Here is a 24444-nt window from a genome sequence, read left to right on the forward strand (position 1 = left end):
AGACCTCTTTTTCTTAAACTTTGTCCCTGAGTTCTAGTTTTCCCCACAAGAGGAAACATCCTCTCAGTATCCACCCTCTCCAGTCTCCTCAAGATCTTATACTTCTCATTAAGATCACCTCTCATTCTTCCAAACTCCAATGGGTAAGGGCTTAAACTTCTTAACCTTTCTTTATAAGATTAGCGCTTCTTCCCAGGAATGAGTTATGTGAACCTTCCCTGAACTGCTTCTAAAGCAATTATACATTTTTTCAAATAAGGAGACCAAAATTGTACACAGTATGTGGTCTCACCATGGCCCTATATAGCTGCAGTAACCCTACTTTCAAATTCCATTCCTCTTGCAATAAATGTCAAAATTCCATTTACTTTCCTAATCACTTGGTGTACCTGTTTTGCTGTACTTTGTGATTCATGTACCAGGACACCCAGATCCCTCTGTACCACCAAGTTCTGCAATCTCTCTCCATTTAAATAATATACTGCTTTTCTATTCTCCCTGCTCCCTACCAAAATGGACAATTTCACATTTACCCACATTACACTCCACCTGCCAAATTTTTGCCCGCTCACTTAACCTGTCTATAATACTTTGCAGACTCTTTACCTCCTCTTGATAACTTACTTTCCTACTTATCTTGGTGTCATTGGCAAATTTAGCTACCATACATTCGGCCCCTTCATCCAAGTCATTGACATAATTTGTAAATAGTTGAGGACCCAGCACTGATCCCTGTGCCACTGCACTAGTTACAGCTTGCCAACCTGAAAAAGATCCGTTTATCCCTATTTTCTGCCTCCTGTTAGCTAACCAACCCTTTATCCATGCCAATAAATTACCCCTACACCATGTGCTCTTATCTTGTGTAGTAATCTTTGATGTGGCAGCTTATCAAATGGCTTTTGGAAATCCAGATATACCACATCTACTGGTCCCCCCTTATCCACCTTAGAGTTTTTTGATGAAATAACATTCAATAGATTAAACACGATTTCCTTTCACAAAACCATGTTAGCTCTGCCTGGTCACATTGTGATTTTCTAAGTATCCTGCTGTAACCTCCTCAATAATTCTAGCACTTTCCCTATGACAGATGTTAGGCTAACTGGCCTGTATTTTCATGCTTTCTGCCTCCCTCCTTTCTTGAATAGAGATATTACATTAACTATCTTCCAGTCTGCTGGGACCCTTTGAGAAGCTGAGGAATTTTGAAAGATTATAACCAGTGTATCTATTATCTGTGCCGCCACTTAAGACCCGAGGATGCAGGCCATCTGGTCCTGGGGAGATATCAGCCTTTAGGTCTAATAGTTTTCCTAGCACTTTTTTCTTGGTGATGGTGATTGTTTTAAGTTCATCCCTCCCTATCACCTCTTGATTTTCAATTATCTTTGGGAAATAAATCTTCTACCGTGAAGACACACCCAAAATACCTGTTCGTCCCTGCAGTTTCTTTGTTTTCCGTTATCAATTTCCCAGACTCACTCTCTAGAGGACCAGCACTAGCTTTAGTTACTCTTTTCCTATTCAAATACTTATAGAAACTCTTACGATCTGTTTTTATATTATTGTATTATTATTTTTCTCTTATATTGTACTTTCTGTCTCATTATTATCTTTTTAGTCATTCTAGCTGGTTCTTAAAGTCTGTCCAATCCTCTTACCTACCACTAATCTTTGCAGATTTGTACAGTGTTTATTCAATTTAATATATTCTTGACTTCCTTATTTAGCCACAGATGAGAGCTTTTCTTCTTCACTGGGATAAATCTTTTCTGAGAGTTATCAAATATCTTCTTAAAAGTCTGCCATTGCAACTCTAATGGTCTTACCTTTTAACCCCCAGTCACTCCGACACAAACACCCCCCCCCCCCCAGTCACTCCGAAAAACAGCCCCCCAGTCACTCCGACTCAAACAGCCCCCCAGTCACTCCAACAGACAACCCTCAGTCACTCCGACAAAAACACCCCCCCAGTCACTCCGACCTCATAATTACCCTCATAATTACCTTTCTTTAGGTTTAAAGCACTAGTCATGAACCCATACTTCTCGCTTTCGAACTGAACATGAAATTCTGTCATGTTGTGATTGCTGTCACTTAGAGGTTCCTTAACCATGAATATATTGATTAATCCTCCCTCATTGCACAATACCAGGTCGAGGTGAGGATAGCCTGCTTCTTGGTTGGCACTAGAATATACTGTTCTAAGAAATTGTCCTGAAAACAGTGTCATTTTCCAGGCTACCTTTGCCAATCTGATTCTCCCAAACTTCATGTAGATTAAAATCACCTATGATTATTGTGGTACCTTTCTTACATGCCTCATTTATTACTTCCTGTATGCTCTGTCCTACAGTGTAATTACTGTTAGGGAGTCTATAAGCTACTCCCACAAGTGACCTCATCTTTACTATTTCTTACCTCTACCCAGACTGATTCTACATCCTGACCTTTCAAGTTAAACTTATCTCTTGGCACTGAATGAATGCCATCCTTAATTAACAGAGCTACCCACCACCTTTTCTTAGCTTCCTGTCATTCCGATATGTCAAATACCCTTCAACACTTTGGCCCTAGCCTTGGTCACCTTTCAACCATGTCTCTGTAATGCTTGTCAGGTCATATATATTTATCACTACCTGTGCTAATAATTAATCCCTTTTGTTACAAATACTGTGTGCAGTCAGATACAGGGTCTTAAACTCTTTTTTTTAACCATTTTTGCAATCTCTAGCCTTATCTGTGGGTGCACTTACAATTGTACGTTCTGTCCCTTCCTGTCACTCTCTGGTAATCATTACCCAAATTGCTGCCTTGCTCTATTACTTTGTTGCTTACCTCTACTATATCTCATCTCAAGTGATCCCTTCCCACTTATTTAGTGGAAAAGTCCTCTACCGCCCTAGTTATATACAGTTCAGGTATAGACCGTGCCAACGGTACAGCTCCCACTTTCCTCAGTACTGGTGCCATGAATCGAAACCCACTTCTCCCACACCAAACTTTAAGCCAGGCATTCATCTCTCTAATCTTATTTACCATGCCAATTTCTTGTGGCTCAAGTAATAATCCAGAGATTATTACCTTTTGAAGTTTTGCTTTTTAATTTGACCCCTAGCTGCTCATACTCCCTCAGCAAAACCTCTTTCCTAGTCTTACCTATGTTGTTAGTACCAATGTACCCTAGAGGGAGTCACTCTACATCAGCCTTAAAAATATTCAATGACCCTGCCTCCACTGATCTCTGGGGAAGAGAATTCCACAGACTAACAACCCTCTGAGGGACAGATTTCACCTCATCTCCGTTTTAAATGGGAGAACCCTTATTTTTAAACTGTGCGCCCTAGTTCTAGTCTGTCTCACAAAGGGAAACATCCTAAATCAGCTCCAACATCCAAAACTCCCCTGCCTTCATCCTGCTCAACTTGCTCATCATTTCTATCCTCTCCAATCTCTGTGAGCTCCCCATTTTCTGCAGTTTTTACCTAAACTGTCCATAACTCTGCTTCTGCACCCTTTTCCAGCCCAGCATTCCAGACTATACCCTTTAGTTTTCCAACTCTCACCGTTGCATCTCCTGTCCTTCCATCACTTGTGTCAGACCCTGCAGTGCCTTTGGTCCTACTGCCTTGATCCCCATACCTTTTCATTTTGACATTGCTCTCCCCTCTCCCAAAGCTCCTTTAACATATGTCTCATTAATCATATTTTTCCCCACTCCCTTTATTAATTCTCAGTGTCTGTTCTTTCCTCACTGAAGTGCCTTCAGACATTTACTACATTAAAGGACTATGTGAATGCAAGTTGTCTTGCTGCTGTGTGTGTGTCTGTCTCTTTCAACTCCTGTCATTGTGTTTCAGTCTGTCTTTTACATGTGCACAGCTAGAGAACTGAAACCTACAGTGTTGTACATGTTTAGCAGGTGATAGAGCTACAAAAGACATTTTTGCAGATAGGTTTTCAGTCATGCTTGAAACAGGTATTTAAATTTGGCAGTTGTAAGTGGGAGCCAGGTGCTCACTGCTTCACAAAGTGACAAATTTTAATTGTGTGCACATTAAAGTGGGGGCCTTAATATTAGAACCTTGTTTAAAATTAGGTAAATGGAAATATTAGCCCTTAACATCACTTTCATTCCAAAGATTGAATGACAGGGTTCCCATGGTAGCTGAGACAGGTTTACTCCCTAGCCTGTACCCAATTAGCCAATATCAGTCCAGGTAGTAAAGGGAGGTCTGCAGTTGGTATAGAGCCCCTGGGTTGGTGAAGGAAAAACTAGCCAAGGATCTCAATCCAGACCACAATCAGGAGCTTGTGGGAATGTTCAACTGGGACAGGTTTGGGTTTGACAGGGGTGGTCCTGATGGTTGACTAGCTTTCTCACCGTCATCTGGGCTACTGTATAAAGAATAGTGAAATACTAGAGAGTAACAATGCCAGTGGAATCGCACACTAGTAAGAGTCACTGCTGTTAGGAAGGAAGGGGAGGAAATTGATGAAGGAAAACTGTACCATAACTATATCATGGGGGCTGGGGGGATTGCTTTCTATAATGTTACTCAGCCTGGCAGTGCGAGGCTGATATTTTCAGTTGAAAGAGGTTGCTTGCTGGTATACCCAAAGTCACTGTGTACTGTATTTTGTTCTGCTTACCCACTGGGGTTGGGTTCAGTAACTCCTTCCAGCAATGTTTCAGGACATCCATACTCTGAAATGAAAGTTTAAAAAATTTGCAAGATGTTAAAGGATGTGGGTTCATGTTGTATGCTGAGGGTTCAATTGAGGAGCAGGGGTTTTTTCTGTGATGTTTGTGGATTTTCTTGATTTTGCTGTGATCATCTTGTTCCTGGTGAATAAAACCTGTAAAACTGAGCTCCCCATTTTCAACTAAGAACATTCCCAGACTTGTGTGCAATACCAGTAAAGATTATTTCTGAGCCAGTGCAACTTTGGAGACTTTACATTATTCTTCCATCATTGGAGCCTTGGGGCCAAATTTCTGTCCCCATTCATTCTTGTATCTTGAGTTGCTGGCAGATCTTGGTGTCTAATTTAGGATTTATCCATCAATAAATGAGAGCAATAAAAACAACCCTTAACATTTGAACAAGGTGAACACAGATGAGTTTAAATTAAATGAATGAAAGCCCCTAGGGGACCATAGGCTGCTCTCATTAGAGAGAGACAACTGGTGGTGAGGGTCACCACACCTCAGGCAAGGGCTGAGGTTGACAGGATGACCTCAGCTGGTATGGGAATTGAACCCATGCTGTTGGCGTCACTATGCATCACAAACCAGCCATCCAGCCAACTGAGCTAACCGACCCCTTTATGAGTTTAAATAGGACTGAGCAATGAGGGCCCGAGAGCTGCAGTTTGGTTGCCTCTGTTCCAAATTCCTCTTTTTGTGGGCCCTTTTTAAAGGCAATTAGCAGATATTAATATTGCTGTTTTCGCAGGCCCTGGTAAAGCGGAGTCCAAGTAGTGGGATCAGCTCTACCTTAAAGGAATCATCCGCCTTCCAGAACGAGCCCCGTGTCCCAGAAAGTGCCCTGCGACACCAAAGCACTTCTCCAGCAGATAAATGCAAAGTGATGAGTGCAGATGGCAAGACCAGTGAGGAAGACAAGCCAAAGAAGAGTACTTTGTGTAAACAGATCGAGGGCTGCAGGGAGGAGCTGCAGACCCAGGTGGTGAGTACTTCGTGAGAATTGAGAGACATAAGTCCCACTCATGCAGCGTGCTATCGTAGAACTAGTTGGTCAATGAGTTCCTGTTGCAGAGAGCTGCCTTCTAAAGTTTAAAAGGCTGTTCGATATAGTCATGCTATGTTTGGTTTCATTTTGAAGGATTTAAAAAATAATGCTTTTAGTTAAATAAGAATTCAGGGACTCTATCATTCTGCAAGTCCCCTGTGCCTTAGATAATAAAGATGATGAGCAGTTGACTTGTACAGACCAGGACGTGTTGCATTTGATTCCTGGATCTATGCTGTTTTGCACTACCTGGGACATTGGGGGAGGGAATGTGGGATCAAAAGGGTTCCTGGTCTTGATAGTTTCCTTGTGATACCTCCTGGAAATTGCATGTGATCATCAAGTCAGGACAGGATTAGTCACACCTGTGATGCCGCCTTCAGTGGAATAGCTCAGCAGCACTCATTGTCAAGGTTCACAGGACAAGTGGCCATTTGTTGTTGAAAGGTATTTGATGCCCTTGAAATTAAGCCCCGAGAAGAGTCGACGCCTTCTAAGAAGGGAAGAAACTTAGTGCGGAAAATTATGTTATAGCACAGACAAAGGCCCTTCAGTCAATTGTACTTATGCTAGCTCTTAAAAAGAGTTGGTCCAATTTGTCCTGCACCCCTGTTCTTTCCCCATAGCCCTAAAAATGTAAGCATGTAATTAATCCCTTTTGGAAATTACTATTGAATCCCCTTCCACCACTTGCTGAAATAATTTTTCATTTTTACTCATCATCATTTCTCATGATTTTGAGCACCTCTACCTACTCCCCTTTAACCTTCCCTGCTCCAAGGAGAGCAATCCCAGTTTCTGTTATCTCTATACATAACTGAAGTCCCTTACCCCTGATATCATTCCAGTACACCACTACACCCTCTTGACATTCTTCCTAATGTGTGGTGCCCAGATGGGACATGATACTCCAACTGAGACCTAACCAGGAATTTATAAAAGTTTAGCTTAAGTTCCTTACTTTTTTACTCAAAGCTTTGATTTATATAGCCAAGGATTGTGTGCTTTTTAACAGCCATATCAACTTGTCCTCCTACCTTCAAAAATTTGTATCAGTGAACTGGATGGGATTGTGTCCCTGCACCTGTTCTCAGTGAAACATGTTGTAGAATTTGTGTGTGTGGCGCCGTGAGGTTGCGAGTGTGGTGCTATGAGGCTGTGGCTGTGTGGAATTTATTTAACTTCAGCTACGTATTATCGTTCCACCTCAACACCCCCTCCATATGTGTGCCCCAACCACCATCAGCATGTGGTTGAGATTTTCCCTGCCCAACATGTATTCACTTGTCTGTTTGAGTAGAAGGCCAGAAGCCCTCACAAAGCCCCATCAAAATGTAGCAATTGATTCAGGTAACAGGAAACAACTGAATCGTGGGCATCAAATTGAGTACATGTTTCTCATCTTTTGGAGGATGCAGTTCGCTTTGTTACTGCGATTCAAGGTGCATGTTTCTGATGGGGTACATGTTACTCTTCTGAGCTCCCATTGATCAGTGGAGGTGCACAATGGTGAGAGAGAGAGTTTGGAAGAGCAGTGTTTGAAATCGGTATGTTCAATGCTGATGCAGTTCTAAAGTAACCTTTAGTTCTTTTAATTTTGTCGGGATTTTTTCAGTACCGAGAAGCATTTTCGTTCTTTGTTGGATTTGAAACCAGTGGCTTTTTTGCCAGTTTATCATTTTTATTTCTGGGTGGAGCTGTGAAAATTCCGCTACCATTGCAGTTTTTGCTAATGTGTTTCCTGTGTTGTTGCTGGCACTGCCCACCTCTGAGCACAGTAATTAAATCTGTTGAACAATGTTATTAAATTACTGTTTGACCTTGAACTGGACACAAATGTTGTAATGTAACACTGCTCCATGGTGATTTGGCATTTCCACCCAAGGGAGCTTAGAGTGTGTCTAACATACAAACTTAATATCTTACAAGGCAAAACTGCATCAATTAGTTCTCTGAACATCCAGAGTAGAGAGTTAATGGATAATGATGGAAAGAATTGACAGATATACCATGCGACTGAGATTAAAGAGATATGTTTCATTCCCCAGCCACTGGAATATATCATAAACATCCCCTGGTGTATGAGGGTGTTTAGAATGTATTTGCAATATATTTGACTAGTATTAACATGATGTGTTATTCTCCACCCTGGTCTTGTTGTGGTGCTAGTCAGGTGGCGTCCTGTGCCTTCACACCAAATTGCCTGTTAGTGCAGAGCACTGGGAAATGGGTAGATGTTAACAGTACCGAACTGCTCAAGAAGTGTCAGTGCCACCTGCTAGAACATCAGTAATATTGGCACTGTATCATCCGGAATAGTACCTGAATTGAGGAGCTTGGGTGAAAAGCCAACATGTTTTTATTCGGTTGGTAACATCATCAGAAGCCCTAGCTTCAGTGATTGCTTTTTCCCCCTATTCCAGTTGTAATTTTCCCAGGAATACTGCTTGCATTGACCTGTGCCTGGTCAATGTGCTTGTAAAATAAGGAATATATTCCTAACAAGATCAGCCTTGCTTTATGAACATGTACATGTGAGTCCATTTGTCTCCTCCCCTAGAAAATAAAGAAAAAAGTGTTTTTTATTTTTATAACATGGTAGATCAGTGATTTAAAAGATGGGAATACACCACGTTCTATTTCTGGAACTTTTTAGTAGCAATAAGTACTCACATGACAGGTATAGCACAGGTCAGATACAAAGTAAAGCTCCCCGTATACTATTTCATCAAACACGGGGCAAGTACAGCATGAATTAGATACCGAGTAATGCACCTCTCTGCACTGTCCCATCAAACAATCCCTATCAAACCTTCTAATCATCTTAAACACCTCATTTCATTCTTCATTTATTTTCTATCTTCAAGTGAATACAAATGTGGCCTATGCAACCTGCCTCATGAATTAAATCTGGTATCATTCTGGTGTATCTGCTATGCACCCCTCCAATCCCAATGTGTCCTTCCTGAGGTCCAATGCCCAGAACTGATAACACTCCAGATGGGATCTGACCAGAGCTTTGTACAGTTGTAACATAACTTGCACCCTTTGTATTCCAGGCCCCTTGAGACAAAGACCAATGTTCCATTAGTCTTTTAAACTATTTTTTGCACCTGTCCACTTGGTGATTTTTATGCTTGGACCCCTAAATCTCACTGTTCATTCAAAGTTCTGAGCTTTTTGCCATTTGGACAATGGCAGCTTGATTGAGACTGTGTGCAGACCCTTACAACCAGCAGAGACTTTCATCCCAACAGCTTGAGTTGGATTCAACACAGATCCCAAAAGTGAAAGGTCCATCTCTAACTGATTGATTGCATCAACCAGTCCTCCTGACACAGGCAGGTGATCATAGTTTCAGTTGTCCCATCTTCTAACCTTGTTGCTCCTCCCTTTTCCTAGTCTGGTTGCTCTACTGCTGGGTTAGTCCTCGATATGCTCGTCTTCCTGATGGATGCTATCCAGGCAAATTTCCAGCAAGCCTCGGCGGTTGGCAGCAGCAGCCGGGCCCAGCAGGCACTCGATGATCTACACACAATGGAGAAGAATGTGGAAATGACTGACCAGCTGATGGTACGCCCTGGAACTGGAAATGGAGTGTTAAGGGTTAGAAAGTGTTTGGTACAGTAATTGAGTATGATGAGTGATGTAACGCTGTGTAATATATGTGAACTGTGATATTCCTCTGTAACAAGCAGTGAAAAAACCCCCAGTGTCATCCAAGGTCAAATAACATGGTGCAAGCCATTCCTATCACATCATTTGGTTGTTAGAACTGGTCCTCCTCCACAATACGCCACATTATACTAGCAGCAAACAGAAACCCATGAGTAACACATTTATACAACAACCAATAATGGAGAATATTTTGCAAAGCAGTGACACATTACAGTGTTGAGTTAATGTCCTCCGTGAGGGTGCAACTTGGAGAATTCTTTCCATCTTTACTTCTTCATGCAGTTCCTGCTGCCTTATTCTTTGGTTCTGATTATTTTCCATGCAAGTATAAAGAGATATAGGAAAGTGGCAGGAATAGATTGTGTGATACTATCCTGAGGGGCAAAATACATTACAAAATGGAGTATTGCAAGGCAGGCTGCGGTAGAGTAACTGCTGTTGGAGGAATTCTAACTGTTCTGCTTCTCACATTTAGAATAATTTTGCTCATTGCACTTTTTTTTTTAATCAAGTGGGGTGGGAATGTTTAAAAGTTGTTTGTATTCTGTCTAATTTGATCTGTTGCCTGCGTCTGTTTTGTCCTGCTTTTTTAAGGTTTGCTTTCAAGAGAATTATTCAACTTGGGCTTTTGATGCTCTGATGCTTCTAATTTAATGTCTTGATCTTGTAGGTTCCAACCCTGGGTTCTCAGGAAGGGGCATTTGAGAATGTGCGGATGAACTACAGTGGGGACCAAGGGCAAACAATCCGGCAGCTAATCAGTGCACATGTGCTGCGTCGTGTGGCGATGTGTGTCCTCTCCTCTCCCCACGGCCGACGACAGCACCTGGCTGTTAGCCATGAGAAGGGAAAGGTGCGTTTCACTATCACACCTGGTTTTCAATGTTTCCTGGAATGAAATTTAGTGTAGATTTTTAAAATTTTGCTGAGCAGCATTGACAAGGCTACGCCACACTTACAACTAACAACTGAGTAGTTTGCTAGGCAACCGCATATGGAACTGAAGTCATGTATAGACCAGTCTATGTGTCAACATTCTTTCTCTAATGGACATCAATAAACTTGGTTAGATTTTTAGGAAAACCTCCTGGCTGGTGCTATTCTGCAAGTTGCAGGTTTATGAAATTCAGTTTCACAATTTGCTGTGTTGGGACTTGAACTAATGGCAGTAACAACTTGCATTTGTCAATACCACCAACGTAGAAATAACATTCCAAAATACTTCTCAGAGGCATAAGAAAAAAGTGAGTGCTGAATGAGAAAAGATTTTAGGATGGATAAACAAAAGCTAGATCAGAAGTGGGTTTTAAGGGAAGCGTAAAAGGAGGAGAAATAGATGAAGAGGGAGAGAGTTTTAAGGAGGGAATTCTAGAGTTCGGGGTCTTAAACTTTGAAGGCACAGCTGCCAATGGTGGATGAAGGAGGCTAGAATTAGAGGAGAGTTTGGAGTCGCAATTGGAGGGCTGAAGGAGGTTACAGTGATAAGGGAAGGTGAGACCATGAATAGATTTAAAAACAATCAGGAGAATTTCAAACTTTAGGTTGGGAGGCCGAGGAATCAGTGTAAACACAAAGGACAAGGGGGTGAGTGAATGGGACTGGGTGTGGGGTATTGTTAGTCTATCAGTGTTTTGGATGAGCTGAAGTTTATAGAGGGTAGGATGGGATGCAGGTCAGTAGAGCATTGGAAAATCTGGAGGCATTGGTAAGGGGTTCAGCAGCAGTTGGGCTGGAGGAGGAGCAGAGATGGGCAATGTTACGGAAGTGTAGGTCAGTGGTTTTATGATGGAGAGCATATGGGGTTGGAACCTCAGCTCAGGTCCAACTGGATGCCAATGGTCTGAACAGTCTGGTTTAATCTGAAACAGTTCCTGAGGAGGGGAATGGAATCAGAAACTTACCCAAGACTGGATGTCAGAATGACAATCCATTGGAGCTCCAATTTTTGATAGCAGTGTAAAGGATATATCCACATAACTCATCTTCAGTTCAAACGTGATACCATTTCTTTTTCCTTGTTGTAGATCACAGTGCTCCAACTATCAGCTTTACTCAAACAGGCTGACTCGAGCAAGCGAAAACTGACATTGACTCGTCTAGCTTCAGCTCCGGTTCCTTTCACTGTTCTGAGTCTGACTGGAAACCCATGTAATGAGGATTACCTCGCCGTGTGTGGACTCAAGGTAAGTGGTGCCCTTCAGAAAGCCATATTTCTTGTTGAACTTGTTTAGGTGGGATTGTGTCCCTGCATCTGGGGATACAATCCCATTTGGTTCACATACAGAAATCTTTGAAGATGGCAGAACAATTTGATGCGCCTGCTTTTTTAAAAAAAGGATGCAGGATCCTTGGCTTTATAAATCTAGGCAGAGTGTACAAAAACAAGGAAGCTATGCTAAGCCTTTATAAATCATCCTTTGGGTCTCAGGTGGAATAATGTGTCCAATTCTTGGGCATTGCTGTTTGAGAGGGTGCAGAGATGTATTAGAATGATTTCAAAGATGAGGGACTTCAGTAACCTTGAGGAACTAGAGAAGCTGGGATTGCTCTCCTTAGAACAGAGAAGATTAAAGGGAGCTTTAATAGAAGTGTTCAAAATTATGAGGAGTTTTGATAAATTGTTTCTACTGGCAAAAGAGTTGGCAACCAGAGAAGACAGATTTAATATAATTGGTAAAAAGTCCAGGAGAAATGAGAATATTTTACACAGTGGGTTATTGTAATTTGGAATGCACTGCCTGAAACCTAGTTATGTATGGCCATTGTATGCCAGAAGTTCACCCATATCTTACCTATTTGCCTCACTTCAAGTACTGCCCTGTTATGTGTTGGATGTAAACATGAGCCCAAAACATCTTGTTAGAAACATCATGATGCTGTAATGGAAAGCTGATCTCCTGCAAGGATATCAGCTGTGTTGAAAAGGTGTCATCATTGATCAGCACTCCCTCTAGTGATCCCTACTGGACATTGAAGGAGGACAAAATCAGAATGATTGTGTTGACTGCTCAGTCAAGTGGTTTGCTCAGCTTATTGTCTAGTTTCATACATGAATAATGATTCTTTGGGTTAGGGTCTAGATCACTGCTGTTGACATGGCACCATGCCACAAAATGAATAATCACACTGGGGAGGGGATTTTTTTAAACTGTTATCACCATTCAACATTCCCTGGCTGATAGGATAATATTGCTAACTGACAAGTGACCACGGTCACATTCCGTATATTTCCTAGTGGTCATGCATTGATCACTGACTTTGCTCCTCTGGGTCATCTCATGACGATTCCTTGTTTAACATTTTAATATAGATTAATAATATAGCAATAATATATTCTGCATGTATCTTATTCTCCAGGACTGTCATGTTCTGACATTTAGCAATTCAGGATCAGTTTCGGATCACCTTGTTCTCCATCCACAACTTGCCACTGGTAACTTCATCATTAAAGCAGTGTGGCTGCCAGGATCACAGACAGAGCTTGCAATTATAACAGCAGATTTTGTCAAGGTAAGGCTGGGGTAGCAGAGTATAATGTTTTAGCTGCTCTACATTTCTCTTCCAAAACCATGTTGCACGTCTCCATTTTGTAGTGGAATGTATCAGGCTGCAAAGGCTTGCTCATTTCTATCTGGTAAATGTTGCCCTTTGCTATAGTGGCTGATGTCAAGGCTGAAGAATAGAACTTTTCTCATTTGGGCCACCCTTTGTTGCCTCTGACACCCCTGTGCCAGGCATAAAATATGGTGCATTCAGGCTGATCTACTTTCTATGCACCCACTGGCAGAAAAGTAGTCACACCATATCCCTGAATCTTTCAATGGTCTACGCAAGCTTCCCTTGTGTTGAACTAATGGAAAGTTAATTTGCTGCAGATTACCCAAGAGCTGGGTTGCAACTGCTCAAACTAATTTCTCTCCAGACTCTTGCAGCTTACAATGAAGGTACCTCGGCACTGCGTTTGAACCATGTTCCTAGAGTGACAAGGGTCCTAATTGTTATACCATCCAGTACCCAAGGGGAGGTTTTATATTTATTGCCCGCTCATTCCTGAGTGGCAGCATTGTACCAAAGCTATATTCCTCTGCAACGTAATGATTTACCATGATTGTAAGAAATTTAATATTAGGAACATATGGAATATGAAAAAAATAACTAAAAACACTTGTCAAAGTCCAACTGTCCGCTCCGCTATCCTTAAATTGTTTAATATTGCAGTGGCTAAACTGGTTTTAGTCCTCATTTCAAAGTTGCTTTAATTTAAAATAAAATAATTCACACGCTCTAGCAACACAAGCTGCTGCTGCAAAACATTATTAACAAGTGAAAAATCAGGTACATTTTGAAGTTCCTTCACTGGTTGTGTCCTCACCTCTGCTCACAGGTTTATGACTTGTCCACTGATGCTTTGAGTCCAATGTACTATTTCCTTTTGCCGAGCTCGAAGATCCGTGACACAACATTTTTGTTCAATGAGGAAGGGAAGAGTATTATTGTTATCATGTCTTCGGCTGGTTATATCTACACCCAAGTGATGGAAGAAGCAAGCAGTGCTCAGCACGGACCATTCTACGTCACCAATGTGCTTGAAATCACGCACGAGGATCTGAAGGTCTGTGGGGAAAATGAGCACGTTAGTGTAGAGCTTTGTACTCATTTCTATCCAAGTATAACATTTTCTACCTTCTAGTTAGTGATGGGCCCATGGGAGGCCTCTTCAATTGAACACCATAAGCCCAACTGGAAAGTGATGAAACTCAGTTGCTAGAATGACTTGGCTATGTATTAAACTTGGGTTGTCTGGGTTAGGTTGGAAATCGCCTATTGAAGGTACTGAAGTTGCTATCCAGAGATTGTAAATTCAGAACCCAATTTGATAATTCGTGAAATTGAGGTCAATAAAGCTGGTAATTTAAGAATGACAAGGAAAAGAACTTGCTGTCCCTACCTGGTCTCACCTGTGTGTGACTCCAGGGCTACTAGAAATGAGCAGGAAATACTGTCTGACCATTGTAACCCATTTCCTAACAACAAATTTTAATATCCTTCCAGTATTTTGGTGCTCAGGCTACCAGTGCAAACTGTTGTGCGCATTGGGGCCTTAAAGAAAAAAAGGACTTGAATTTATATGATGTATGTCCTAAAGTGCTGTGCAGCCAAGTACCTTTTGAAGTGTAGCTGCTGTTGTAACGTAGGAAACATATTGGCCTGTGACTTCCAAGCTCCCCAGTGTTGGATTTGGGGGGGTTCCCCAAAGATGCACGGGGGATTCCCTCTGGAAAGTTCCCAGGTAAGGGTTTGCACAGCAATTGCCCAGAAGTACACACTTCCTCTGGATAATAGCGCTGCGCTGGGAACCATCCAAAAATGCAGTTTAAATCACAAACCTCGGATGATTCTGCCAGGACAATACCAAAAGTTACTCAGAAGTTAGAAGAATTAAAACCTCTTCTAACTTCTGAATATTGTAAAGTCTCAGATCGACCCCACAGGTCTTCCCCCACACCCCTGACCTCATTCCCTCACACACCCCCCGGGTCTCCCCCCACCCCATTCCCCACACCCAAGATCTGACCTCCAACCTCTCCCAAACTCCGATACCCCTCAGGCTCCAACTCCCATCCATCCCCTCCATAGCTCAAACCACCCCCCCTCACCCCAGACATCCGACCCTGAGTATAGGTGTCAGTCCTGTGCAGTGGCTGTCAGTTACTTTATTAACCACATATTCTGTTTAATGTTGAAATTACCTGGAGAGGCAACCTATTCTGCAGGTTGCTCAGTTCGTAGTCAGACAAGGATAGCTATCTCCCGAGGAACCTTTTTTTCCTGTCTTTGCGCTGCAGACTGTCCTTTATCCATTGAACAAAAGCCTTAAGCCTAACTTCTGCCCCTCTTCTGTGTTAAGGATTGGCCCATCAAGCTACCAAACACAACAACCACTGTAAATCAAGCCCCTGCTTACCTCTATGTTGGTGTCACGTTGTTTGAGCTGCCTGGTCTCTGGATTGTTATTTGCACTAATCTGGTGTTCAAGAAACACAAGGCACTTTTATAAGTGGATAAGACCAAAACATTGTTTTTGGAGCACTGGGTTTTATGGCATGAGGTATAATATGTTCTAGTGCAATATAAATGTTTAGATGTAACAGTGACAGTAGTGATAGTAGACAGCTAAGAATATTTAAGAACAGGTTAGTGAGATGGTGACAAAGGGGGAACTCGATGGGCACGTTGGGTTGAATGGCCTGCTTCCATGTTGTAATTTTTATGCATGTATGTATGGTGGTGCTTAAAGTTACAGAAATGATTTGCTTTCGTTCTCTGGCTTGCTGCAAAGGAAGTCATTTATTGCCCATCCCTAGTTGCCCTGAGAAGGTGGTGATTTAACTGGCTTACTGTGTGACTTCAGAGGGCAGATAAGAGTGCGCAATGTTGGTGTGGGACTGGAGTCACATAAAAGGCAGACTGGGTAAGGACAGCAGGTTTCCTTCTCTAAGGACATTAGTGAGCCATTTGGATTTTTATGGCAATCTGGCAGCTTCATGGTCCCTCTTACTGATACTAGTTTTTTATTTCTAGATTTTTCAAACTGCCATGGTGGAGTTGAAATTAATTTCTCTGTATTGTTAGTCCAGTAGCACAATCACTCTTCTTCCTTATACTATTTTTATTGGTGTAATATCTGCACCTCAAGTGCAAATATAAAATATTTAACTCTTCATTGGATTGTTGTGTAAATGCACTCTATTCTATTATACACCTGAATATAGTTCTTTCTCCATTTCTTTCCAGGACAGTAATGGACAAGTTGCTGGTGGTGGTGTCTCCGTTTATTACTCCCATGTTCTGCAGATGCTCTTTTTTAGTTATAGTCAGGGCAAGTCCTTTGCTGCCATGTTAAGTCGCACGACACTGGAAGTGCAGCGCCTGTTCCCAATCAATCTGAAAAGGTAAGTGACGTGTAGGGAGTGTCCCACAGGAGTTGAGGGACAAATGGTTCTTTTGTCAGCTTTGAGGAAGCTGCTGTATTAGTTTTACATTTTCTGACTAATGTATGTTAATGATTGATTAGCCAAATACCAAGTGCCCCAGCAGAGATTAGTTTCCAAAATGGTAACAAAAAGCAAAAAAAACTGTAAATGCTGAAAACTCAGGTCAGTCAGTGTCTGCAAAGAGAACAGGCAGGTTAAAGTTTCAGGTATAGAACCTTGGCCAGAACAGTGTCTGCACCTGAAATATCAACTTAACGTGTTCTCTTCATAACTGCTTACAGCAATTGTATTCTGGGCCTTGGATACGTAGTCAGCTGAGAGTGTCAGACATTTGAAAACCGAGTCTGCCAATTCATATCTATCTATCTCTCTAATCAGTCTGTTTCCATGATTTTTGCATCATCTCCTCAATCTATATGATTCATGTTTACCTTCCTTTATTTTCCCCTCTGTAGTTCAAATGGTGGCAGTGGGAAGACTGTTCCTGCCCTGTGCCAGTGGTCAGAGGTGATGAATCACCCTGGCCTGGTCTGCTGTGTACAACAGACCACTGGAATTCCACTTGTCATCATGGTCAAACCAGACACCTTCCTCATCCAGGAGATCAAAACTCTACCAGCCAAAGCCAAGGTCAGTCACTGTCTCACAGAATACAGGTCTTCAGCCAACTGATACCTGAAAGGGCAGAAATATGAATTCGACCCTTTTCAAGTGTTATCAATTGTAGATTGCTCTGAATCACTCTTTTGGATACATGAATGTAACTTTCTATCTTCAAAATACACAGGCCCCTCATGCAATTTAGGACAGATTATTATAAATTGGCTCAGTATAACATAATAGTACTGGAGCCAAGTAACCTGAGAGAAATTTAATACCTAACCTGGGAAAGAGAAACAAAACTGTGGATATTGCTCCTGTTTATTAATAAAACTGGGCTGTTGAGCACCTAGTCCAGACACAGACTGCTCAACGATTGAAATATATTAGATTCCACTACTGGCTTCAGATTCAGCTTTTTCATCTGCTTTCATTGCTTTATTGACAGTCGGAGCTGGTGACTCGGTGCAGTTGCTGACCTGAGGATTGCAGCTGCGGTTTTCACTATTAAGACTACAGTGAAGGAGGGGTACCTCCGTACTCCTGCAGCTGAGTTAATCAGCTGTTGGTTCTCTAGTGATTCCACAATCCTGAATTAAAAGAGTAACATATTGGCATGGGTAGAAGATTGGCTGGCTAACAGGAAGCAGAAAGTAGGCATAAATGGGTCTTTTTCAAGTTGGCAAGATGTAACGAGTGATGTGCCACAGGGATCAATGCTGCGACCTCAACTGTTTACAATTTATATAAATGACTTGGATGAAGGGATAGTTGCCAAAGTTGCTGATGACACAAAGATAGGTAGGAAGGTAAGTTGTGAAGAGGACATAAGGAGTCTACAAAAAGATTTGGATAGGTTAAGTGAGTGGGCAAAGATCTGGCAAATGAAGTATAATGTGGGAAAATGTGAAATTGTACATTTTGGAAGGAAGAATAAAAGAGAAGCATATTATCTAAATGGTGAGAGATTGCAGAGCTCTGAGGTGCAGAGAGATCTGGGTGTCCTAGTGCATGAATCACAAAAGGCTAGTATGCAAGTACAGCAAGTAATTAGGAAAGCTAATAGAATGTTATAATTTATTGCGAGGGGAATTAAATGCAAAAGTAAGGAGGTAATAGCTTCAGTTGTGCAGGGCACAAGTGAGACCACATTTGAAGTACTGCGTACAGTATCGGTCACCTTATTTAAGGAAGGATGTAAATGCATTGGAAGCAGTTTAGAGAAGGTTTACCAGACTAATATCTGGAATTGGTAGGTTGTCTTGTGAGGAAAGGTTGGACAGACTAAGCTTGTATCCGCTGGAGTTTAGAAGAGTAAGAGGTGACTTCATTGAAACATATAAAATCCTGCGGGGTCTTGACAGGGGGGTTGTGGAGAGGATGTTCCCTTTTGTGGAAGAATCTAGAACTAGGGGTCACTTTTAAAATAAGGGGTAGCCCATCCAAAACAGAGATGAGGAAAATTTTTTTACTGAGGGTTGAGAGTCTTTGGAACTCTCTTCCAGAAAAGGCAGTGGAACCAGAGTCTCTGAATATTTTTAAGGCAGAGTTGGATAGATTCTTGGCAAGCAAGGGGTTGATAGGTTATCGGGGGTAAGTGAGATGCAGATTTCAGGTTACTGCCATGATCTTATTAAATGGCGGAGCAGGCTCAAGGGGCTGAAAGGCCTCCTCCTGCTCCTTGTTTGTATGTTCGTATGAATTCTTTCCCTAAATTGAGAGGCAATAAAATGTAATAAAAACACCAGATACTGGAATTACGTGGCTGGAAAAAGAGAAGATCGTTTAATGTTCAGATGGGCCATTTTGTCAATGCCAACATGGGCAGGTAGGAGAAGCCACTTTAAATGACCACCCTAAGTAGTAAGGGAAAGTGGGTAATCATATTTAAAGGTCACAAGTGCAGAAATGTTAAGTAGTATCATCGAGATAGCTGATGGGTATAATACCTTGGAAACAGAGTTTCCTGTCTTCCCTTTTCAGTTCCAATGAAGGGTTGCCAACTGAATTGTCAGCCTGCTCTTTCAGTTTTCTCCCGTGGTTCATTTTATCTAGTGAGTAGCTGTAGCCATGCAGAACAGGAATGTGCCAGGTTTGATCCCTGATGGGGGTGCAGTAGTTCACTTCAGGAATCCTGGATTGGAGAGGGGGTCATTAACCCAGGTTCTGATTCCTGATCGCTGACCAGTGGCCTTTGCTGAATGTTGGGAAGGACAGGATCATGATTGTCTTTGATGCCCCAGTGATGAAGCAGGTTGTTAGCACTCAGTCAGATTGGCACGTGAATGTTAACAACTTACCAGAAGGCAACTGGTGTCCAGGTTCACATTTCGGGTGGAGACCTTACATTACTATGAATAGGATATTGTATTTACCAGCTGTCTCTTTTTATAGTACTTAGTACATCCATACTTGTGACCTCTGCTTGTGGTTCTTCATTACTTTGGACAGTCCTATAAAAAGGTTTCCCTTAACTAACTTGCAAATGATTGATGCAAAGATTGAGAACGCAAGGAGTGAATTACTTCAGGAGAGATGGGAAAGATAGTGAGTGATCTACTTTTGCATTTCCAGCATTTTATAATTTTACTTCAGATTTCCAGTGTTCAGGTGTTATTGTGACTGGAAGTGTTGTTGTAAAGGTCATTGAACTACTGGATGTATGAGTATTGCCATAAAACAAGGAAATTATATTGACATTCAATCATTAGTTACTGCATTCATGGGATATATGTGTGCTATTTTGGAAAAAATTGAAGATACTGAAAACGTTCTAAGAGGGTTGCAGGTTTCAGAGAGTGGGCTGAGGAACCTTGTCTATTCCCATTTGGAAAGTAGAGTGAGGAGAAGGTCTCAAATTTAGGAATTGTTAATTGATGTAGAGGACCTAAGCAGAGTAATTTATTAAATGAAAGAAGACATGCGATAAATTTGAGGAATAACATTCACATTAGAGTGGATAGTCATTCCAGCAAACACACTTGCAGCATTCAACAGTACGGAGAAAGGGAAAAGATGAAAATGGTCAGATTAGCAAATAAACAGAGTCTGAGCAGAAAGCATGTTCATGTATTTCCCCTCTCCCCCCCCAACCCCCCAACTTCATATTTTAGATCCAGGACATGGTCGCAATTCGCCACACAGCCAGCAATGACCAGCAAAGAACCACCATGATACTCTTGTGTGAAGATGGCAGCCTGCGAATCTACATGGCAAATGTCGAGAACACTTCCTATTGGCTACAGCCTTCACTGCAGCCCAGCAGTGTTATCAGCATCTTGAAACCAGTCCGCAAGCGCAAGGCTGTAGCTGCCAGTAAGATTTTACTCTCAGAAATACTTTGCTTAATTGAAAGGAGAAACAATGAGAATACATATAAGTATAGTGATGGCACACCTGTGTAATTCACATGGGAAACGTGTTCTGGCTAGGCTGTTCACACTGTTCTCGTGCTTGAGGTGAGGAGGATGCTCCACTCTTCAGGACCTTTTTTAATTCTTTTAGGATTGATGTTTGCATTCTTTTGTGATATTTTTACTTGTTGAGTTACAAAGCCCAGTACCATGTGAGAACAGAATTGATGAATACAGCTGAAAAGCTATGAATTAACCATGAGTTATTTACTGCCTCTCTCTACTGAAGCTATTTCTACTCCCTGTCCACTGCCACCTTCAAACTCCTCTCAGCCAGTTCTCCTTGTATCACTCAAAGCAACAGGCAAGTAAAGCATAAAGTTTTTTAAGAATTTTTCTAATCTCATTTCAAATAGGTGGTGGTGCTGGGACTTAAGTTCCGGGTCTTTCCACTGAGATTTAGCAGCTGCTTCCTTTCCAGTCTTCTATATCCTTGAGATTGGTTGTAATTACAAACTATCAGGACCTTGTAATAAACAATGGTACTGTAATATATTACAATATTTGTCCTCATTGCATTTTCTCTTTATACATACATCTGCGATAAATAGACTGCCTGAAATGTACAGCAGGTTAGTTAGCATTTGAAAGGGAGAGTCAGGTTAATGTTTGAGGTGGTCTCCTTAATGACGGGTTCTCATTACAACCAGACCAAATTAGATGTGTATAAAAGTACTTCTAACAACATTAATCACTCACAGTTAAGAATGTAATTCAGCGATGCATATTTAGATATTTATAAATAAATACCAGTCCTACAAGGCAGGTCTAATTTGAAATGCGTTTGCATTATTTGTGAATTTTTAGTTTTACAATTACCATTTCAGACCCCAACAATCTTAATGGCAGTGATTTGCAATGCTTGATAATCTTTGAGCTGAATTTATCAATGTAGAGCGTGCGCTTGGCAGTATGAATTCTGCACAAAAGGGCCAAATAAAAGTGCTTTTTTTTTTCTCGGTAGAAACCATTCATAGCTCTATAGAAGGTGTTTTTAGTAGCATTCTGAATAACTGATCAACTATTGATGGACTTCTTTGGTGCCTTTGTTCTCAGCAACTCGCACCTCCAGTCAGGTAACATTTCCGATTGATTTCTTTGAACACAACCAGCAGCTGACTGATGTTGAGTTTGGGGGAAACGACTTGCTACAGGTGTACAACATGCAACAAATTAAACATCGACTGAACTCCACAGGCATGTACGTTGCCAGCACAAAGGTATGAGTCCACCAGATGGCATCCACTGATTCTATCTAGCAATAGCACCAGCTTCTCTTATCAAGTATAACTACATCAGCAATTTTATTGCAATTTTGGGCCTCCTTTCCAATGATGTTGATTGAATTGAAATGGGCTCAGAGAACAATGATAGGGGAAATCTGAGACATAACATCTATGCTTCTTGTAAAAGATAGAAAGAGGACACCATATAGATTTTTAAAATGTTGGTAAAATGGCAATGTAGATTGCATTAAGTTAACTGCCAAAGATAAATGCCGAATTCATGTCCTGGACATTTTGCTGATTGTTATCAGTGATGTGAGGGGTTGATGTTTACAGGTTTCTTGCTGTGTAACTGTGGAGCTATGATTCATTTAGCAACTTGGATTGAATATATTGCAGCTGGTAAAGCTAATCTGTGAATGATAACTGTAGTGTAGCTGATTTATATTGCTAGATATGTGTCCTTCCGTTCAGCTTGCTGCAGACGCATTTTTTATAAATCTAAGAGTGCTACTGGAAATGCCCAGTTCTAATACACCATTAAGTGTTGACAGCAACAATTGCTGGGGGTGCAATATGATGAACAAAGCCTATGACAATGTGCTTATTTATTGCAGTATTTTCTACAGCTGAGTGTCCACAAAACCGAAGGCAATTTTCTTCTCATACAAGCATCTATATACCTATAATTTTGGCTCCGTCCATCTCCTCAATTTCTATTCAAGCAAAGCCTGGAAGGGTCAAACTTTTATATACTATTCCAAAATCTCCTTCCCCCAAACCTGACTTGAGTTGCTAAGATTACTTTTATCACTTCCCTAACATTTCTTGGTTTTATCATTGTCTCTTCTCCATGCCTTATCATCTCAAGAGCTGACTCATGCAGGACTCCACGGTCCATGTCACCTGCAAAGATCTGTGATTTGTATTCTTGCAAAACTGCACTGGCTCACATGACTCAGCAAATTGATTTTAAAATCCTTACCCTTGGTGATTTTCAGCCAAATATTTGCGCATCCAATTCAGAACTTCATTACTGGTTTATTCCTCGTTCCACAGCACCTCTGCTTCATGATTAATGGATATCTTTCAGTTACTGTTTCTGCTCTCTAGACCACCTTGTCAAAACATGACCTCCCAATTTTCAGAAGCCTCCTAAAATCTCTCCTTGTTCTTTTCTCATTGTCTGCAGTGCCTTTCAAAGTGGGCCAAGTTCCAATGTAAAGTAGCATATTGCAGTAATAAGATTCTTAGCTTATTGCTGTTACTTTAAATGTGTTTGCTGTGGTAAGAAGCTTTGGCATGGTTAATGCTATGACTGCATATCTTCCCTGTCACATCTCGGTCTGTATTGGTGGACCAGAGGAAGTTAAATAATTGGGCAATAGTATGTAGACTTGCACTTGATTGGATCTGTTTTGATTGGTATTCAGATTCTATACATGTTTCTTTACAGCCAGGTGGATTTACAGTGGAAGGTGTCAACAACAATGCTACCATGGTAATGACAGGGATGCGGATCCAGGTTGGGACACAGGCCATTGAGAGAGCACCATCCTATATTGAGATTTTTGGTCGTACAATGCAGCTGAACTTGACGAGAGCTCGTTGGTTTGACTACCCGTTTACGCGTGAAGAAGCACTACAAGCTGATAAGAAGCTAACCATTTTTGGTAAGCGATAACTAGCCAATGGAAATGCTTGCAATCCAAGTTTATAAAACTTGTTATACTGTAGGAGCATTGTTGCTTTCTCTCTGCACTAACCAATCGTGCCCTTGTCCAGACTGGCCATGGTGTGGATTTCCATATTAACGTCCTGTAACTGGTGTACGCTTGCTTAGCTCTCTGTCCCAGTTTTCTGGACTTGGTCTAGGTGTATACAAGTAATGCTAGATATTTATGCTTTTTGGGAGTAAGTACATTGCTGTTCTCCAAGCCTAGAGCACTGGCAGAGATTTAGGACCAAACCATTTTTATTTGTTGGTGTATCTATTTTGTTCTCTTCGGGATCTTGACGTTATGTTTTCCTATTTTATTTCCCTGGTCCTTGCAGTTGGTGCATCAGTTGATCCTGCTGGGGTTACAATGGTAGATTCAATCAAAATCTATGGAAAAACAAAGGAGCAATTTGGTTGGCCCGATGAACCTCCAGAGGATTTCCCATCAGCCTCTGTAAATAATGTCGCTGTTCCAAGTGTCAGCCAGAATAATAGTACAGGAGAGGTGGACTCAACGACTCCATCCTCCACCAGCAGCTCTGTCCTCGAGAGGTAAGCATGTGCTGGAATTGCTTGAAGTTATGTGAACTGCTTACTAACTTACTGCTCTTTAGTTGGTGAGGAACAAATGAAGAATGGTGTGCATAAAATTGATAGCGTTGTAAATTAGATTCCATTGAATAATAAATGTCAAAACACATTTTGTTGTCCCAAGTTTTTGACTCCTAATGGAGAAAAATTGGCAAGGATGATGATGCAAAGCAATCGTTTACACGAGGGGAATGATTTTGTCCATCTTGCAACATTTGTTCTGTAACCAAAGTCTGGGCATATTAGAGTTTCTTCTCGCTGATCCATGTGTGGCTGTTGTGTGAAAAGCTTTTCATTACAGCATGATCTCAGACTGTGTCCTGAGCTTGCAGTTCTTGCACTCTTAAGTTGGATTCATATGTTTCTAGCGTTCCAGAAAACAGTTGAATTGGGGAGTATTTAGATGTACGAAGATAAAAATGTCATCCTACCCCTTTCATTTTTTTCCCTCTGCCCTGTTTA

The 24444-nt window shown here is 41.4% G+C and overlaps 1 protein-coding gene across 8 annotated transcripts in view; it reads left to right on the plus strand.

Moving 5' to 3' along the window:
* Window positions 1-24444, plus strand: part of ubr4 (ubiquitin protein ligase E3 component n-recognin 4) — a 182104-nt gene that overhangs the window by 63822 nt on the left and 93838 nt on the right. For 6 of the 8 annotated variants that reach the window (XR_013578892.1, XM_078557988.1, XM_078557990.1 and 3 more), the window contains 12 exons: window positions 5463-5696; window positions 9162-9365; window positions 10108-10290; window positions 11462-11620; window positions 12795-12947; window positions 13822-14049; window positions 16233-16390; window positions 16888-17062; window positions 20146-20347; window positions 21502-21665; window positions 23128-23344; window positions 23727-23943. Coding sequence is in view for 7 of the 8 variants with exons in the window: in XM_078557988.1 (XP_078414114.1) it covers window positions 5463-5696; window positions 9162-9365; window positions 10108-10290; window positions 11462-11620; window positions 12795-12947; window positions 13822-14049; window positions 16233-16390; window positions 16888-17062; window positions 20146-20347; window positions 21502-21665; window positions 23128-23344; window positions 23727-23943 (2294 nt within the window). In the remaining variant the exon portion in view is untranslated. The remainder of the gene's footprint in view (window positions 1-5462; window positions 5697-9161; window positions 9366-10107; window positions 10291-11461; window positions 11621-12794; window positions 12948-13821; window positions 14050-16232; window positions 16391-16887; window positions 17063-20145; window positions 20348-21501; window positions 21666-23127; window positions 23345-23726; window positions 23944-24444) is intronic. The other 2 variants (XM_078557991.1, XM_078557993.1) reach the window with 1 other exon arrangement.

Source organism: Cetorhinus maximus, chromosome 15 (genome assembly GCF_964194155.1).
Source record: "Cetorhinus maximus chromosome 15, sCetMax3.hap1.1, whole genome shotgun sequence".
NCBI lineage: Eukaryota > Metazoa > Chordata > Chondrichthyes > Lamniformes > Cetorhinidae > Cetorhinus > Cetorhinus maximus.